Here is a 20,260-nt window from a genome sequence, read left to right as displayed (position 1 = left end):
TGGAAAGAAATGGTGGAAGTTATAGCAGAAACATTTGCAATATTTACCAAAATTCTCTGTCACCACATTATGGGAAGGAGGTGGAAGCTTTAGAGAGGGTGCAGAGGAGATTTACCAGGATGTGAAGATCTGCACACAAAGACTGATGAACAACCAATGTGCAAAAGCAGAGAAACTGTGCAAATACATAAAAACAGATACTGTAATAACAAATAAGTAATACCGAGAACATGAGTTATTGAGTCCTTGAAAATGATCCATAGGTTGTGGTCAGTGATTAGTTAAGTGTTGTGAGTGAAGTTGTCCATGTTTAAGAGCCTGATGGATGGAAGGTAATAAATAGAGGGACGTCCAATTAGAATGGAGATGAGGAATTTCTTTAGTCAGTGGGTAGTGAATCTGGAATTTGTTGCCACATGAGGCTGTGAAGGCCAGGTCATTGGGTGTATTTAAGGCGTAAGTTGATGGGCTTTTGATTAGTCAGGGCATGAAAGGTTACGTGGAGAAGGCAGGAGAAATGGGGTTGAAAGGGCAATGGATCAGCCATGATGAAATGTCGGAGCAGACTCAATAGGCCGAATGGTCTAATTCTGCTCCTGTGTCTTGTGGTCTTACTGCTTGTAGGCATGGACTTCAGGTGGATGTGTTTTTTTAAAAAAGCTCAGCACATTGACAATGCAGAGCAAAAATGAAACCGGCAAAAATTGGAGTTGTATTGAAATGAATTGGTCTTGTTTTCAGTCAGGAAAAGCTGGTGGGAAGCTGATATAACTCTTTTTAAAATCAAACTACAAAACATTTCATTTTTAGCAAAGATTATTAAATTTCTCATATCCAAGAATCCAAAATGTAGGTAGGTCAATCAGGATAAACAATTTAAGTAGATTGTCCATATACTAGACAGGTATATGGAGGAATTTAAGGTGGGGGGTTATATAGGAGGCAACGTTTGAGGGTCAACACAACATTGTAGGCAGAAGGGCCTGTAAAGTGCTGTACTATTCTATGTTCTATGTTTTATGTTCTATGCTGCCTGTATTAGAGAGCGAGTCTTATGAGGAAAGGTAAAGTGTTGCTAGGGCTTTTCTCTTTGGAGCAAGGGAGGATGAGAGGCATCTGGATAGAGGTGTATAAGATGATAAGAGCGAAGATAAAATGGAGAGCCAATGCCTTATCCCCGGTGCGGTAGTAGCTAATAGCAGAGGACATCCTCTTAAGACAATCAGAGAAAAGTTTAGGGGAGATGTCAGAGGTAGTTTTTTATACAGAGAGTGATATATGCCAGAGGTGGTGGTAGAGGCTGATACACTAGGGGTATTTAAAAAACTCTTCAATAGGCAGATGGATGGAAGAAAAATGGAGGGAAGATTTGGATTGATATTGGAGAAGGTTAGAAGGTCGGAACAACTTCGCAGACTGAAGAGCCGTCACTGTGCTGTACTGTTCCATGGTCTATGACCTGTCTGGATGACATACAAACATCGTGTTTCAGTGTGTCTCAGTACACATGGCAATAATAACTGAATTTCCAGTTATCATCATCCACTAATCCTTCTGTCTACGTCCCAAAATTTTGATTTCCGATTGATGGAAGTAAGCCCTTCCCATTTACTGTATCCAGGCCTACGTTATTTTATATACAAATAGGTCAGTCATAACTTGAACCCCTTTGTCACCTTTCATTCTCCAAACTGCTTCTAATAAAAAGAGGCCCAGACTATGACTTCATGTGGGTAGGTAGTTGAAAATGTTGTTTGGATCGTATTTTTTTCCCGATTGGCTTTCATTAAAATAAAAGTGCGTGGAAGAATGCGGTCCATTGTCCAAATAAAAGAAAATACTCGGTTGTGTGGAAGGAGTTAGGCATGGGACTAATTGGACAGCGACTGTATTACAAAGAGTGAGCAGTGGAGGTTGTGGGCCAAATGGCATTGTAACTTTGGCTTACAGTGATTGTTTAGAGTATGATCTAGTGCTTTACACACTAGTGAGATTCAGATGAAGGTCATGGAATTTACCGCTTGGAATTAGCGGTAAGTGCCCCATGTGGACAACCGCTTAACTAACCACAAGAGCTTCAGCAGATGCTAGAAATCCTGAGCAACACACACTAAGTACTGCAGGAAGTCGGCAGATCAGGCAGCATCTGTGGAGGGGATTGAACAGTTGACGTTTCAGCTTCATCAGGACTGGAAAGGAAGGGGGAAGAAATCGGAACATGGAAACTGGGGGAGGGGGAGGGGAAAGAGTACGAGCTGGCAAGAGATAGGTGAAGCCAGGTGAGGGGGTGGTGGGCAAGGAGGTGGGGTTGACGAAGAAGCGGGTCAGTATTTAGAAACTTGAAGAACGGGCACATGTTTGATACAGAACAGACAGAAGGTATCGCAACACCTTTACTGCCTAAGCAGGGCGATGTGAGGAGGGAGGACGGGGTGTAATGGAGAGATGAAGGGGTGAGGACAAATGACCCTTTCCGATGTTGCAGGGAGGACTATTCCTTAAGCACATGATCGAAATTCGGGGGAAAGAGTTACAGACACCAAGACTCATCTCGGTCAGGCTGTGAAAGAGCGGAAGAATTAAGCGTACAGCCGCTTGACCAGAGCGGGAAGAACCACAGAAGTGTCTGTTGGCATTGAGAACAGGGACGGTGTACAGCCGGCTTTCGTTTCCACCATGCAATTGAGGAATGCGTCAGGATAAGAACAGACGCAAAAGTTCATGATTTTTGAGGCGAACTTGTAGGAACAGTGTGTGTGTGTGTGTGTGTGTGCATAGAGAGCGATGGGTTAGACTGCATGTTACGTGGCACCAGTGCGCCCCAGTGTTTCACAGAGTGAAATCAGTCGCGCCACACCACATCCCGAACACCCCCCCCCCGCCCCCATACATACTGCTTTAGTTTATTCCCTAGGATGTAGGCTTAGTTCTATTTCACCAGCCGATCGTATTCAGCTCCGCACAGGCGCAGTTATTTCCCAGGCAACGCGTCCCCCCGCCGCTGTGTGGCAATTGTGATCAATTGAGTTCATGCCCTTCTCTCTCTTTGTCTCCTAACTAAAAAAAATAAACTTGAAATGGCGAGCAACATTCCACGGGGGCAGCCCGGGGTCACATCAGTCAAAGTTCCCGCTCCATGGTTGTGGCACTCAGCCAGTGACAGCAGGAGAAATGCGGAAGCACGTGGCTTAAACATTAAACTGAGAGAACCTCTGTGAAAAGAAAGGCTTCGGCATAAGTCTGTCTTCTTGTTAGAGAATATTTCGTGTATGCGCACATTTTACCAGAAGTATTGGCTGAACGAAGGAAAGATCGAACTGTCAGACGTTTGTGTGGTTTCGCACACCAGGGGAACTCGTTCTTGCTTCATTTTGGCGCATCACAGGCGAGACCCGGGCTCGAGAGCGAGTCTCTGTGGAGGCTGAAGCCGCTCCCAGAGAGATGTCGGGACAGTCAGCAGAGCCGGAGACTCGGCTTCGATCCTCCTGTTTATTCGGTTCCCAGGACGGGAGGCGGACAAGTGACCTCCGCGATGCCAGCCTTCGGGAGTGTAGGCTGTCGGCACTTGAAACCGAAGACCATTAGGAAATCTGCTCTGGTCTGCCTCCTCTTATGGATCGCCTGCTGGCTTCTTGTAAACATGTCAGTCTTCATCCACAAGAATATCTTCGCCGAATATTGCACCGACCAGAAAAGTAAAAGAATTCTCGGACGATTGGTAAGGAATTTTACGAGATAGTACTAAGTGCAGATGTGCGAAATATTACTGCTTAGTCACTAGTGACTGATGTGATGGTTCCGGATTTCTATTGACGGGACTTGCTCCTTAGACAAGCTTTATTTCAAGGTTCTTTATATATATAATTTATAAATAGCAAGCTGTTTTTCTTACGAATATTGTTCGAGTTTAATTTGGTAACCATTTAAAAATATATTTTGACCTTTGTAGCCAGATGTCGATCGGGTGTTTCTAACTGGAGAAGAGTTATATTATTTCCCGTAAAAATAAATGCTCACCATTTCTCATAGGAAGCAAAAGAATTAAATAGCAAATTATTCGTGTTATTTGCATGAATCATTGAAAGTGAGAGTTTAGTATGCAATTAACATCTCCAAACCTTGAAGAAGTTGCATTTTATTTAGTGCTTGTCTGCCTACGGTGAGGACGATTTAAAAGTATTGCGAAGATGAAGTCAGACTTCAGACGTGACTTTTCCACGCACCCAGCGCTATTATAAACGGGCTTCATCCTCTGGCCACGCTTTTAGCCAGCTAGAAGCTCGATCTGGTCAATTGATTCTCACCAGTGTGGATGATTAATTGCCTGTGCCGGGGGGACGGGATGAGCACCTTCAGCCGACGATAACGTCAATTCGCAGTTCACCCAGCTACTAAATACAGTAACGGGAGCGACACAGCCTGGTTTCATTGCTGTGCGCCCAACAATTATTAGCACAGGCAACGAACACTCGATAATGTGCAACAACCTCTTCAAGGTTTGAAATTGTTAAATAAAAACCAGCCTTCCACTTGGAATCGAATTATAAAAAATTCTCGAAACATTTGCTGCTTGATTCTCTTGCTTCCACTGAGAAATGGTGTGCATTTACAGAACCTCTAGTTTGCAACTTTAAAACCTTGTTGTGTTCAATAAAAGACATTTCCCTCACTCCCTTCACTTAATAGATACATTCTGTATTCGAGATCAGGCTGGTCACGTAGTGTAATCACAGAGACATTTACCGCTTTTTACCACAGAAGTTACTCAACTATATATATTTTTTTTGTTTTACATTATTGATTAACACGCACGACGATGTGAAATATTAAAATAGAATTGCGCCATTCTTTCCCGATTGAAACCGCAGTCTATATTAATGGACGCCACAGAAACATAAATATTTGCAACGCACAATTTATTTGGAATCCTTCGTTCCATTCCATTAGTCCCGCTGGTCATACACGCCGGCAGGACTGGACAAGAGAGCTAGGAGCCCGGGCTTGGACTCCGAGCCAGAGACTGGACAAGGACCCAGTACCTGGGTCTTGCTTCTGGCTCGGACCCCAGAACTAGGCAAGGACGAGGCTTGGCTGGCAGGCAGGACGAGGCTGGAGTCTTCAGGCTTGAGGCTAGAGGCTAGAGGCTTGAGGCGAGGCTTGGCAGGAGGCTGGAGTCTTCAGGCTTGAGGCTAGGCAGGAAGCTGGAGTCTTCAGGCTTGAGGCTAGAGTCTAGAGACTTGAGGCAAGGCTTGGCAGGAGGCTGGAGACTTGAGACTTGAGGTGAGGCTTGACAGGAGGCTGGAGACTTGAGACTTGAGGTGAGGCTTGGCAGGAGGCTGGAGACTTGAGACTTGAGGTGAGGCTTGGCAGGAGGCTGGAGACTTGAGACTTGAGGTGAGGCTTGGCAGGAGGCTGGAGACTTGAGACTGGAAGCTCCTCCTGGGCAGGGTGTGGATCTCCACCCAACGGAGGCAAGGGACAGGAAGGGACAGAACCAACAGCAGGTAATGGCAAGACGGCCTGGCTTACCCGACGGAAGCAAGGGACAGGAAGGGAGCTAGGTACAGGGTGGCTCCAGCACAAGACAGCAAAACAAGGCAAGACAGAACTTCAGGTGAGGCGAGAGTTACTGGCAAGACAAGGCAGGGCTTCAGGCATTGCAAGGTGGAATGAGAGCTTCAGGTGAGGCGAGAGTTACCGGGCAAGGCTTCAGGCGAGGAATCAGAAGGCAGAGGAAGGGATACAAGGAGTAAGGACAAGAACAATCCAGTAGCCACGCCCTGGTCTCTGAAGGTATTTATGCAGCCAGCCCCAACGAGCATCATCTGCCTCAATTAGAGCTCAACAAGAACGGAAACAGGGTAGACAGGAAAACCTGGAGCAAGGGTCGATGGACCGGACTGTGAACCAGAATACAGACTTCACGGACCAGACCATGACACCTGGGGGCCTTTTTGCCAAGCTCAGCTTTCTAACACAGCAGCTGATTCTTCCAGGGACCAAAGAGTTGCTTTTGAGTAAGTCAAACTCCCAACAAATACTCCTTGCTCAGCTTCTTGTTGCAAACAAGAATCAGTTTTTAATTCTTAGTATAAACTGCGAGCAATAATCAGTCTGAAGTTAAAAGGACAACTTTGTAAATATACAGCACGGTCCATAGAGCACAGGATGCCTGCACAGCATGAGGCTAGGTGCTCAAGAGATACAGTGTAAGATAAAGGGGTAGTGTTAACTGGGCCTGGCTAAGTTATTTACTCTAGTTCGAGGAAGATTGCTGACCAGACTGATACAATCACCTAGCAGATGAAATAGCTGATCTATCAATGGTTGGGAGATTTATATACTCAGGGAGTCAGCTGTTAGAGCATTCCTTTTGGGTGTCTGGGATCTCTGATCCCCAAGAGATTTTAGACCATCCATATGAATTTCCCAGCAAAGGTATCAGAAAAAATAAGAAGCAAAAAAAAAGCAGTATAAATATCAGAGAGCAGTCACGCTTGTTAGGAATAGTCAAGGATTAACAGGAAGAATGACAGAAAGACAAGGTGACTAGAATCCATTCCTTTGTCTACAATTTCTGTGATAGATGACTCATTCTTTTTATGTCTTTTTAGTTATAAGAATTGTACCTGTGTTTTGGAAATCCCTTGTGTTTTAGAAATTGTTTGTAGTTTGGACACTTTATATAAGATTGAAATCCTTTGTTAGTTTTAAATCTGTTTTAAGAATTGTATCTATATTTAAATGTGTATCACCAAAAATAAAAGAACTATACTTAGATTATTTTGTTAGCTGAAAGTATCATCTTCTTGGTAGGGAGGGAAGGCCCACTGCTCAAATAGTGGGTATAGGCTGCTAAACTTGCCATGGAGGATAAACAGGAATGTGATCGAGCCTTTGAAGCGCAGGTGGCTACAGTATAACCCCCGTTTAGCGAGGGTGCCCACAGCTATCTATATCTGATAGGGCTTAAGATCTTCATTTGAGTTCAGAGCTTCATGGACAGCAAACCCACTGCCATCACACAGTGATGATGTCACTTTCGGTAAGATTCAGTAAATCAAATTTCCAGCTAAGATTGTTTTCCTTTCGAATGAAGTGAGCAATGTTACTATTTGCATTGGGAACATGTTGCCTCTTTCGTGATAATCCAACAAGATTCTTCTTTATCTGAATAGAAGTTTCCTCAGTCTTTAGCCATTGAAAGTAGGATCATAACTAACTTATGTCTCAGCAGATTTATTAACCTGCACTGTATGGTTGTGATCCAGATTGTAGATAGTGTGGAGGATTGTCGAAGATTGCAGAGAGACATTGATAGGATACAGAAGTGGGCTGAGAAGTGGCAGATGGAGTTCAACCCAGAGAAGTGTGAGGTGGTACACATTGGAAGGACAAACTCCAAGGCAGAGTACAAAGTAAATGGCAGGATACTTGGTAGTGTGGAGGGGCAGAGGGATCTGGGGTACATATCCACAGATCCCTGAAAGTTGCCTCACAGGTAGATAGGGTAGTTAAGAAAGTTTATGGAGTGTTAGCTTTCATAAGTCGAGGGATAGAGTTTAAGAGTCGTGAGGTAATGATCAGGTCTATAAAACTCTGGTTAAGCCACACTTGGAGTACTGTGTCCAGTTCAGGTTGCCTCACTATAGGAAGGATGAGGAAGGAAGTGGAAGCATTGGAAAGGGTACAGAGGAGATTTACCAGGATGTTGCCTGGTTTAGAGAGTATGCATTATGATTAGAGATTAAGGGAGCTAGGGCTTTACTCTTTCAAGAGAAGGAGGATGAGAGGAGACATGATAGAGGTGTACAAGATATTAACAGGAATAGATAGAGTGGACAGTCAGCACCTCTTCCCCCGGGCACCACTGCTCAATACAAGAGGACATGGCTTTAAGGTAAGGGGTGGGAAGTTCAAGGGGGATATTAGAGAAAGGTTTTTTATTCAAGAGAGTGGTTGGTGTGTGGAATGCACTGCCTGAGTCAGTGGTGGAGGCAGATACACTAGTGAAATTTAAGAGACTACTAGACAGGTATATGGAGGAATTTAACTTGAGGGGTTATATAGGAGGCAGGGTTTAAGGGTCAGCACAACATTGTGGGCTGAGTGGCCTGTACTGTGCTATACTATCCTCTGTTCTCTGTTCTATCTTCTAAATAGCTGTGTGATTGAATGCTCCTCCCTATACACAGTTTTTTCACAAAATGAGACAAAATCATGTTGTCTGGATTACAACCACACAGTTAGAGCAAAATCAGACAACTTAATTGAGAGAAAGCTTGCAATGTCTGAAGAAGGGTCTTTGGCGAAATGTCAGCTGCTATCAGTGATCCCAGTGAAGGAAAGCAATAGCAAGTAGAGTTTTGCTGTGGGTGTCTTGTGATCTCACCCTGGTATAAGATTGCAGGAATTCCTTACTGCAATACTTTGGTGAACTTTCTCCAGATGCTGCAAAAACAAGAGAAAATCTGCAGATGCTGGAAATCCGAGCAACACACACAAAATGCTGGAGGAACTCAGCGGGCCAGGCAGCATCTATGGAAAAAAGTACAGTCGATGTTTCAGGCCGAAACCCTTTGGCAGGACGGGAGAAAAAAAGCTGAGGAGTAGATTTGAAAGGTGGGGGAGGGGAGAGAGAAACATCAGGCGATAGGTGAAACTTGGAGGAGGAGGGATGAAGCAAAGAGCTAGGAAGTTGATTGGTGAAAGAGACAGAAGGCCATGGGAGAAAGAAAAAAGTGGGGGTGGGGGGTGGGTGGGGAGGAGCACCAGAGGGAGGCAATGGATGGGCAAGGAGGTAACATGAGAGAGGGACCAGGGGCCCTGAACAGGCTCTTCTGACACATTGAGCTGCGATGCCCAGCAGCTCACCTATTTAACACTAGATTAATTACAGGACAAGTTACAATGACCAACTAACCTGCTAACTGGAACACCCTTGGACAGTGCGAGGAAACAGGAGCACCCAGAGGAAACCCATGCGGTCCATGGGGAGAACATACAAACTCCTTGCAAACGCACTGGCAACGAACTTCGAATTCAGGAGCGCCCCAAGTGTTAATAGTGTCACACGAGCCGCTACATTACCATGGCACCCATCAACAGCCTTCTTCAGTCCGAGATCATTCCTTCAAGATTGCGTTCAGTACAGTTGAAGTACATCAGATAACAGGCCACACATTTTAAGACCCGATAACATTCAGACATGGACTGGTAAAAGAAAAGTAAAGTTCACACCACATATTTCCAGTGAGTGACCATCAAAAGGGGGTTTATTTGCCCTCTTTTGACATACAACAGCACTGTTGTCAGTGAATCCTTCATTATTGACTGTCTGGGAGGGGTTGGGGGAACGGCCCCACCCACAAAAACACTGTGGGGTTAGATATTGAGCATTTGCAATGACTGGCTCACCTTGTGATGCCCCAAGCCTTTTAAACAGCTACAAAGTACAATTCCGGTGCACTGTGGAACACAGTCCACTTGCTGGGATGGGTCCAGCAGCATGCAAACTTCTCACTAGTACTCATCACAAAGCAACTTATTTCACCAGCTCCACACATTTAAGGATGCTGGAGGAACTCAGGAGGTCAGGCAGCATCTAGAGAAATGAATAAACAGTTGATGGTGTGGGCTGAGACCCTTCTTCTGGACTGTAGAGGAGGGGGGAGGTGCCAGGAGGAGGGAAAGAAGGATAGCTAGAAACTGAAGCCAGAAGAGTTGGAAAGATAAAGGGCTGGAAAGGAAGGAATCTGACAGGAGAGGAGAGAGAACCACAGGAGAAAGGGAAGGGGGATGATAGCCCGTGGGGGGGGGTACGGGGTGATATGCAGGTGAGAAAAGGTAAGAGGTCAGAATTCGGAATAGGAGAAGAAGGGAAGAGAAGGGATTTTTTTACTGGAAGGAGAAATGAATATTCATTTCAACAGGTCAGAGGCTGCACAGATGGAATATAAGGTTTTGCTCCTCCACCCTGAGAGTGGCCTCATCTTGGCACAAGCGGAAGTCAAGGACTGACGTGTTGGAACAGGAATGGGAATCGAAATTAAAGCATTTGGCCACTGGAAAGTTCTGTTTTTGGTGGATGGAGCAGAAGTGCTCAATGAAACGCTCCTCTAATTTACAACTGGTCCCACCAATGTAGAGGAGGCCCTATCAGGAGCACCGGACACAATAGACGAACCCTGCAGATTCGTAAGTGAAGTGTTGCCTCACCTGGAAGGACTGTTTGGACCTTTAATTGAGCTGAGGGAGGAGGTGTAGGGACAGGTGTAGCACTTGGGCCGCTTGCAGGAATAAATACCAGGAGGGAAATTAGTGTGAAGGGATGAATGGACAAGGGAATCATGGAGGAAGCAATCCCTGTGGAAAGCAGAAGGTGGAGGGGGGAGGTAAAGATAGTGGTGGGATCTCTTTGGTGATGGTGGATGTGGAGGCTCATGGCGTCATACATAAGTACAAGAAGAACTCTATCACTGTTAGGCCAGAGGCTGGGGTGAGTGTAGATGTTTGGGAAAAGGAGGAGTTGCAGGTGAAGGCAGCAGTAATGGTGGAAGATAGGAAGCCCTATTCTTTGAAGAAGGAAGACATCTCTGATGTCCTAGAAAGGAAAGCCACATCCTGGGAACAGAGGTGAAGGAGCTGACAAAAGAGATAGCATTTTTACAGGAGGTAGGCTGGGAAGGGGTATAGTCAAGATAACCATGGGTATCAGTAGGTTTATTAAAGATGTCAGTCAGCAGTTTGCCTCCAGAGATGGAGACAGAAAAATTGAGAAAGGGTAGGGAGATGTCAGAAATGGACCTATTGAATTACAGGGCAGAGTGGAAGTTAAAGGCAAAGTTGATGAAATTGAGGAGTTCAGCATGTGTGCATGAAGCAGCACCAATGCAGTCATCAATGCAGCGGAGGAAGAGCTGGGGAGCATTACTGGGGGAGGCTTGAAACGTGGACTGATCTACATAGACAACAAAGAGCCAGGCATAGCTGGGGCCCATGGCTACCCCTTGAGTCTGGAGAAAGTGGGAGGAGCTGAAAGAGGGACCAGCTTCCCATTTGCCATTTTAATCATCTACTCATTTTAGTCACTCTCGCTGGCTGCAATGTTCACCATCTAAAAGAAGCACTTGCTATGGTTTATTCACCAGTGCATCCTATGACTATGACTTGTGACACTTTCATGGACAGGACAGTAGGTACATAGGGGTACCACTACTGTAAGCTGTCTTCAATTGACATCTTGTTCTGATTTGAAAAGAGTTTGCTATTCTTCATCTTTATGGAATCTTGCTATTCCAGATCTAACAGAAATGGAAGTGTTTTCATTGCATAAGCTGAAACAGTTCAAGATGGTAATTCACCACTGCCTACTCAATAATAATGGTTAAACTGGTTCAGTAAATGCTGGCCTCATCAATAAGGTCCACATTCACAAATGACAATACAATTCTCGAAGGTCTTAAGTTCTTTAAACTAAAACAGCCAAGCAAAACCTGAACCTTTAACCTTTCCCTGAAAAAATATCTTCTATAAGCATAATAAATAAAATATGCTATCATGGAATTACTTCATTATATACAGTAGTTATCAAGTGCTGTATGCCTGTATTTCATTATTTCAATATTAACCCTCGTAGCTGAAAAGCACATTTGGTTAAAGTGTCTGTGTCTGGGTTGGATTTTTAGACAAGACCTGGCAACAGTTTTGAAATACTCCAGAGAAGCAAATTCATTATTCTTACTTAGTCTGACATAAGTGACTTGAGGCATACTGATATTGTTAACTCATAATTGCCACATCAGTTCAGGGGTGGACAAAGAATAGGAGCATTGTCATCGACATGCTGTACATATCGTCTGAAAGAATAAAATTTTGAAACAATTCAAGCTATTTTAATTACCGATTATTAGAAGTGTGTTTAAGTATATATTGGGAAACAAACTAAGAGAGGGATGGGGGAGATGGGGGGACAAATGAAAGAGTACAGGTCTAGACGCTAGAAAGTTTCTCCTCATTTTGGGAGATGGTGACTGGCTGATAAATAATAAGATCTTGATTTACTACTGCTGACTACTCCAAAGAATCTGAAATATTGAAGCTTTACCAGTTCGTTTCACAAGTGTCCCCATTGCTTTACATAAAACATTGAGAAACTCTGTTAAAGATATTAAGCATCATTACCAAACTGGGGATTCAATTGAAGTCTACAAGTGAACCTGGCATGCTTTGTTTTATGATTTGTTTAAACTCATTTCTTTGCTGTCCCTGGAAATTACCCAGAGTAATAATGATTTTCCATAGAAATTTATTCGGGGAGCAATACACCATTTACCAAGTTTCTTTATTACTTCTTCATGAGTGAAGAGGCCTGTCGTTGGCAGTCTTCATGTCTGCAGTATGTGGGAATGTGTAATTCTACATGCAAAAGTATGAAGAAATTGATACAACCCTTAAAATGACAGGGCATTATGCCTTTAAATTTCTGTTGTCTCCTCAGTTTCAGAGACAGTGTGGGATGGATAATACATGGTAGCATTGCCAACAACAACAATGCACTCTGAATTAATAAACAAGAAAATCCCTCTTATTTTATAGCAGGGGTCGGCAACCTTTTCGCCTCTGTGGATCGGATCGCGTATTAATGAGTATTAAAACTGAAATATGGGAATTATACATTTAAATACATCTAGTTATGTTTTGTCTCAAATTAATGAGTAACACATGCTAGAAAATCATTTGTGCTTAACCGAGGATGCCAATTAGTAATCATAGAACTCAGTTTAGTTTTTTTGTCCCACCATTGCTGGTGCCCAATTAGCTTCGACACATTAAGTTTCATTTCTGACATCATTTTCAGCAAAGCTTCAAAAATATCTGCCCCAGTAACCGTGTCCTTAATAGGAATTAATTGAATAAACTCTTCGAAAATTTGAAAAGTTGAGGTCATTCCTCACGCAAACACTGAAAGTTAAGCAGTGTCTCTCAAGTCTGTACTCTCAGCAGGCGCAAATGAAAAAAAATGCAATTCGTTGCAGGCATCCGTTAAGCATCCTTTAAGCATCCTTTTAACATCTGCTGCCGTTTCTTCAACTCGCCGTGTGCTGACAGGCTGATACTGCAGATGCAAATAAAGATTTCTTTTCAGGACAAACAATATCCACCACTGCCAGTAAACATTCTTTGACAAACTCTCCATCTGTAAAAGGCTTCATCTTTTCTGCAATACGTTTTGAGACTTCGTAGCTGCCACGGGAATTTCCTTCATTTTCACTGCTTTTTCGGTACTAAGCGTCTACCTTCCTGCGTTTTGCATTCATTGCCACTAGAATGTTTTTCTTTGATTTTATTTCGAAACGCGAGTTATTCAACAAGTATCGTAGCACATGTAAATATCTGTATATTTAGCGTGGATTTCTTGTTAAAACACAGTGACGCGGTTTCTGTTGACAAATTTGAACGATCCCATCTGAAAACCTGTGCGTGCACGGAGAGTATCTAATACATAGTAATAAGGTAGTCTGCCTTCCCGTCTTTCGTATATACCAGTGTTTGGTTTGGAACAAAACGGAACCTGGGGCCAGTGTAACAAGACGCCATGCATGTCCATCAGTGCGGTCATGTGAAACACTCACGCTGAGGAAAAGTCGCTCGCGGGCCGGTCAAAATACCTCCGCGGGTTGCCCACCACTGTTTTATAGCATTGTCTAGCACTCCAGCTAAAAACTCTTCCTTATGAAAATGATTGCCAGTTTTTAGAAAGTCACACTAGTCCAGCAGCCTTTTAATGATTCTCCTGTTAATGACTCTCCTTCACATGCTCTACCAGTCTGTTGTTGCCAGTACAGTACAATCTTCCATGTGGTGATGCGTTCGGCAATAGCATCAAACCAGGTGATGCTAACAGGCTCAATAAACTGATTAGAAAGGCTGGCTCTATTATAATAGTCAAACCAGACACACTGGAGGCTGTGGCAATTCTGGACAATGTTTCTCACCCTCTGCATGCCACCTTGGCTGAACAGAGGAGCACTTTTAGTAATAGACTAAGACAATGCGCCGCTCTAAAGAGCTCTATATGAGGTCATTCTTACCCTTAGCAATTAGGCCCCATGATGAGTTAACCTATAGCCAGGGAAGCAATGACCTCCTCCTGTAGACTCTTTGTGGTAAATTGTTTTTTATTCTTACTACTTCTCTTCTAATATTTATATTTCTGCACTTGTAATGCTACTGTGACACTGTAATTTCCTTTGGGATCAATAAAGTATCTATCTGCCTATCTATCTAGTAAATTCCTGTCTCATTCCAAAATACACTCAGTGGCCACTTTATTAGGCACGGGAGTGGAACCCAGTGCGGTCATCTACTACGGTGGCCCTTTCACTTCAAAGTGAGACCTCTGACCTCTCGCAATACCAAAGTGATTACGCCCAGAGAAATGCTACTCACTCCATTCTCTGTAAACTCTGGAGTGAATATCGAAACATAATAATAATAAATATAGATTTCTCCATCTGATAAAAAACTTTTCTCCCCCCCCCTTACTCGATTCCTCCTCTGACATTTTACCCCTTCTCACCTGCCTATCTCTTCCTCCCGGGTCCCTACCTCCTTCCCTTTTTCCTTTCCTTTCTCCTATGGTCGACTTTCCTCTCCTATCAGATTCTTTCTTCTCCATCCCTTGACCTTCCCCACCCACTTATCACCTTCCATCTAGTCTCCTACCCCTACCCCCACTTTTTTATTCTGGCATTTTCCCCTTTCCTTCTCAGTCCTGAAGAAGGGTGTCAGTCTGAAATATTGACTGTTTATTCATTTCCATAGATGCTGTCTGACCTGCTGACTTCCTACAGCATTGTGTGTGTGTAACTCTAGAGACGGATGTGTGTGAAAATCCGTGGAGATCAGCAGTTTCTGAGATACTCAAACCACCCCTTCTGGCACCAAAAATCATTCCATGGTTAAAGTCACTTAGATCATGTTTCTTCCCCATTCTGATCTTTGGTCTGGACATGATCATGTCTGAATTGAGTTGCTACCACATGATTGGCTGATTAGATAGTTGCATTAATGAGCAACTATCTTTTGAATGACCTTTAGAACATTATACTAGTAACAATCACTTGGACATCAAAGAAAACAAATATCACCACAGATTCTATTATTGCTTGAATGTATTTGCTGAAGTTTATCTGAGGGAAAATTATGTGTGAGTTCTCAGTGAACATTTAAGCATCAGTATGGTTTTAAATTTCCATGCCTCCATTGAGTCATTTAACACCAGAGCATGCAGTGGATGCATGGATTGATTTGAAAGAAGTGAAATAAAATCATGAATTTCTTTCATTTCGTTATGGAACTGAAAGAGATGGTGTTGTAAAGTTGCAGAGCATTGGCTGATTAAGACAATGAGTGTGTGTTTCAAGGCCCCTGTACCTCCTCTCTGATGGTAGTAATGAGAAGGGAGCACGTCTTCCTTTTGAAGATGGCCTTGATGCTGGGGAGGACAGTGCTGAGTTTGTAAACCACAAATCCCATTCACAGACATGTGAGAACTATTCCTTGCTCTATGATATTTCAAACCTAATGTTAAGTTTTCCTGCATAGTTTTATTTTGCTTGATTTAACTTCACATATACCAGATGCTTATATTTTGGTGTTGCTTGCTTCGATTGAATGCAATAGAGCTGATTGTGGGTTTCTATGTTTATTACAGTGTCGTGACTATCGGCAGGGATTGCTGACAGGGAACCTGTGCGAGGACTTGTGTGTCACACAGACAATGGTTTATAAACGATGTCTGTACTATGACAAAGGGAAGAAAGTTATACAGGCTGATTGGAATGGGCGGCCTATAATTCTGAAATCCAAACTAGAAGACTTTTTAAGCTATGACAGCTTTTACCTGCTGGATGAGCAAGAGAGCGGATCCATTCTAGATATTGACATCCTGGTCTTTACTGCCTTGGAAATCAAACACTCTTTGGGTCTGGATGTGAAGAATGTTACAGTACCACAGCTATGGACCAAGCATTTAAAAAACAGGAGGAGCTCTTTCTCAAGGGCAGAGCTAGCCAGCATGTGGTCTCTCCTACAGCAGGAAGAATATGTCTTTTTCCAGTTACTGCAGGATCTCAGTAAACATGTTCTCAAAATGGTGGGCTCCTGCGGTCATTTCTACGCCGTTGAGTACCTCACAGCTGGACATGCTTGGCATCACAACCTTTTTGCCCTGGAAGAGCTGGGCGCCCACTCCTGGCGAGGCAGCAGCAGCAAGGCCTTGTGGCAGGCAGCTAATGGGATCGCAGTTAGCTTCCTAGATCTAGCTAGGCATTTTGAGAATGACTTTTCCCACCAGCTCCATCTCTGTGACATCAAGCCAGAGAACTTTGCCATCAGGGCTGACCTAACGGTAAATTGTGTGCGTGGGAACAGAAAATAACAGCATTAAAAAGACAGGTTCATGTTTTCCGTGTTTATAAATGCACATATCAATATCATAAATTTGAGGTGCACAGTTGTCAAGAACTGGATGACACTAAATTAACCTTCCATAACACTCAAACGCTTTCAATATATACTAGAAATCTACACCAGCTTCAGTGTCTAAAATGGGAAAAAGGGAGACAAAATCACACAGCATGGAACTTCAGAAAAAGAAAAAGATAGGTTGCATCAGCTCTGAAATTTTTTTTCACTTTGCTGATGTTCAGATACCAGCCAAGTTCTTCCAGCATGGTCTCATCAGTGAGAAAAACAGCATAAGTAGAATATAAACCTCATCAAATATCTGAAAGTAACTCCCCATTGCCATGAGAAGGGTCTTTGCTAACTAAGAATATTGAGAGATATTTAACTAAGACAAGGAACTGGGAATTACAGCTCAGTGACTATCCAATAGAAAGACTCAATGGGTTGAATAACCCACTGTTGCCTTTGTTCCTGAATTTCAGATGTCAGCACACACATGCATACGCACACACGCACTTGAGAAAGTACAGGAAATTCAGAAAGGAGTAGGTCACACACACAAGATGCTGGAGGAACTCAGCAGGCCAGGCAGCATTTATGGAAAAAAAAGTATAGTTGATGTTTCAGACCGAGACCCTTCAGTAGGACTGAAGAAACAGAAAAGATGAGGAGTAGAGTTAAAAGGTGGGGGGAGGGGAGGGAGAAACACAAGGTGATAGGTGAAACCGGGACAGGGAGGGGTGAAATAAAGAGCTGGGAAGTTTATTGGTGAAGGAGATACAGTGCTGGAGAAGGGGGAATCCAATAGCACAGGACAGAAGGGCATGGAGGAAAGAAAAAGGGTGAGGAGCACCAGAGGGAAGCAATGGGAAGGTAAGGTGAGAGAGAGAAAAGGTGATGGGGAATGGTGAAGGGTGGGGGGGTAATCATTACTGGAAGTTCGAAAAATTGATGTTCGTGCCGTCAGGTTGGAGGCTACCCTGCTGGAATATAAAGTGTTGTTCCTCTAACCTGAATGTGGCCCCATTGCGACAGTAAAGGACGCCATGGATTGACATATCGGAATGGGAATAAGAAGTGGAATTAAAGTGGGTGGCCACTGGGAGTTCCCGCTTTTCCTGGTGGAAGGAGTGTAGGTGCTCAGTGAAACTGTCTCCCAATCTATGTCGGGTCTCACCGATATACAAGAGGCTACACCAGGAGCACCGGACACGGTATATGACCCCAACAAACCCACAGGTGAAGTGTCACCTCACCTGGAAGGACTGTTTGGGGCCCTGAATCGCAGTGAGTGTGGAGATAGAGGTGCAGCACTTGTTTCACTTGCAAGGATAAGTGCCAGGAGGGAGATTATTGCAGAGGGACGAATGGACAAGGGAGTCACGTAGGGACTGTTCCACGTGGAACAGTCTCTGTTCCAAGACTTCACTGGTGGCCGTCCCCCACTTCTCCTACGCGACATCGACAATTGCATTGGTGCTGCTTTCTGCACCCATGCAGAACTCAATGGCTTCATCCACTTTGCCTCCAGCTTCCACCCTGCCCTCAAATTCATCCGGTCCATTTCCTTCCCCTTTCTTGATCTTTCTGTCTCTATCTCTGAAGATAGCTTATCTACTGATGTCTATTATAAACCCATGGACTCTCACAGCTACCTGGACTACAGCTCCTCCCACCCCATTACTTGCAAAAGCGCCATCCCCTTCTCTCAATTCCTCCGCCTCTGCCACATCTGTTCTCAGGATGAGGCTTTTCATTCCAGAACGAAGGAGATATCCACCTTCTACAAAGAGAGGGGCTTTCCTTCCTTCACCACCAACGCAGCCCTCAACCGCATCTCTTCCATTTCAAGCACATCTGCTCTTACCCCATCATCCCGCCACCCTTCCTCTTACCCTCACTCACCAGTCCACCAACCTCCGCATTCAGCACATAATTCTCCATAACTTCTGCCATCTCCAATGGGATCCCACTACCAAGCACATCTTTCCCTCCCCCCTGCTTTCCACAAGGTTCGCTTCCTACGCGACTCCCTTGTCCATTCGTCCCTCCTCACTGACCTCCCTCCTGGCATTTATCCTTGCAAGCAGAACAAGTGCTACACCTGCCAGTACACTTCCTCCTCATTACCACTTTGGGACCCAAACAGTTCTTCTAGATGAGGTGACACTTCACCTGTAATTCTGTTGGGGTCATATACCGAGTCCGGTGCTCCCAGTGTGGCACCCGATTCAGATTTGGAAGCCAGCTCGCTGAGCACTTACGTTCCATCCGCCAGAAAAAGTGGGATCCCCCAGTGACTACCCATTTTAACTCCACTTCCCATTCCCATTCCAATATGCCTATCCATGGCCTCCTCCACTGTCGCGATGAGGCCACACTCAGGTTGGAGGAACAACACCTTATATTCCACCTGGGTAGCCTCCAACCTGATGGCATGAACATTGATTTCTCAAACTTCGGGTAATACCCTCCCTTCACTATTGCCCATCGGCTTTTCCCTCTTTCACCATATCTCCTCGCCTGCCCATCACCTCTCTCTGGCGCTTCTCTCCCCTTTTCTTTCTTCCATGGCCTTCTATCCTCTTCGATTGGATTCCTCCATCTCCAGTCCTGTATCTCTTTCACCAATCAACTTCCCAGCTCTTTACTTCACCCCTCTCCTCCCAGTTCCACCTTTCACCTTTCACCCCTCCCCTCCCCCACTTTTTAACTTCACTCATCTTTCTTTCTCCAGTCCTGCTTGAAGGGTCTCGGCCTGAAACGTTGACTGTACTCTTTTCCATAGATGCTGCCTGGACTGTTGAGTTCCTCCAGCATTTTCTGTGTGTTGTTTGGATTTCCAGCATCCGCAGATTTCTCTTGTTTGCGACAGCCTTCCATACTTCCTTTACTCTCCTGCTTTAGTCAGTTTTCAGGATATAAACTTAACTTTCATAAGAGTGTGAACTTCTTCCTTTGAATAATTTAGTATTAGTTAATACTAACCTTCCTTTTAAAATTGTAAGAAATCAATTTACTTACTTGGGTATAAAGACTTATGAAGTTAGTTTCTTTTCCCATATGCTTTGATTTACTCAACACTTTGCTGTGTCTGAACTGAACAGGAGAAATAGGAGCAGGAACAGTCCTTACACCTTTTTGAGCAAGAATAAATATATTGACTTAATTAGATATTAATTAACAGCAAAGTCACTATTATTTGAACATTTAACCTAGGATTAGCCTCTGTTTGAGAAAAGCTGCATTTGCAATCATTTTCAGACAGGAGATCCATCTTCCATCTGAAGTCCTCTCCATCACAGAAATCATTCTCCAGCTAATTCAATTCATTCCTGTCAAATATTGAAAACGTCTATATATAGTAGACATAGAGAGGATGTTTCCTGTTATGGGAGAGTCTAGGACCAGTGGGCACAGCCTCAGAATAGAAAGGCAATCCTTTAGAAGAGAACTGAGGAGAACATTCTTTAGCCAGAGAGTGGTCAATCTGTGGAACTCACTGCCACAGATAGCTATGGAGGTCAGGGTATTGGGTATATTTAAAGCAGGAGTTGATAGGTTCTTGATTAGTAAGGGCATTAAAGGTTATGGGGAGAGTCCAGGAAAATAGAGTTGAGAGGGATCAGCCATGATGGAATGGCGGAGCGGACCTAATGGGCCAGATGGCCTAATTCTACTCCTGTGTCTTATGACCTTATTCTATGCAATGTCAAGAAATGTCCGAGAGTACTGGACACACAAAAGACCATTGGCCAGGCGACATTGCTACTGTGGAGCTGAGCTC

The 20,260-nt window shown here is 44.0% G+C and overlaps 1 protein-coding gene across 2 annotated transcripts in view; it reads left to right on the top strand.

The window, feature by feature from the left end:
- The first annotated feature begins 2,917 nt into the window (after nt 1-2,917).
- The window catches only part of dipk1c (divergent protein kinase domain 1C), a 40,100-nt gene continuing 22,757 nt past the window's right edge, over nt 2,918-20,260 (top strand). For both annotated transcript variants that reach the window (XR_010016306.1, XM_063034996.1), the window contains exons 1-2: nt 2,918-3,718; nt 15,719-16,414. Coding sequence is in view for 1 of the 2 variants with exons in the window: in XM_063034996.1 (XP_062891066.1) it covers nt 3,533-3,718; nt 15,719-16,414 (882 nt within the window). In the remaining variant the exon portion in view is untranslated. The remainder of the gene's footprint in view (nt 3,719-15,718; nt 16,415-20,260) is intronic.

This window comes from Mobula hypostoma, chromosome 1 (assembly GCF_963921235.1).
Source record: "Mobula hypostoma chromosome 1, sMobHyp1.1, whole genome shotgun sequence".
In the NCBI taxonomy this organism is placed as follows: domain Eukaryota; kingdom Metazoa; phylum Chordata; class Chondrichthyes; order Myliobatiformes; family Myliobatidae; genus Mobula; species Mobula hypostoma.
This window is presented reverse-complemented; position numbering and strand designations above follow the sequence as displayed.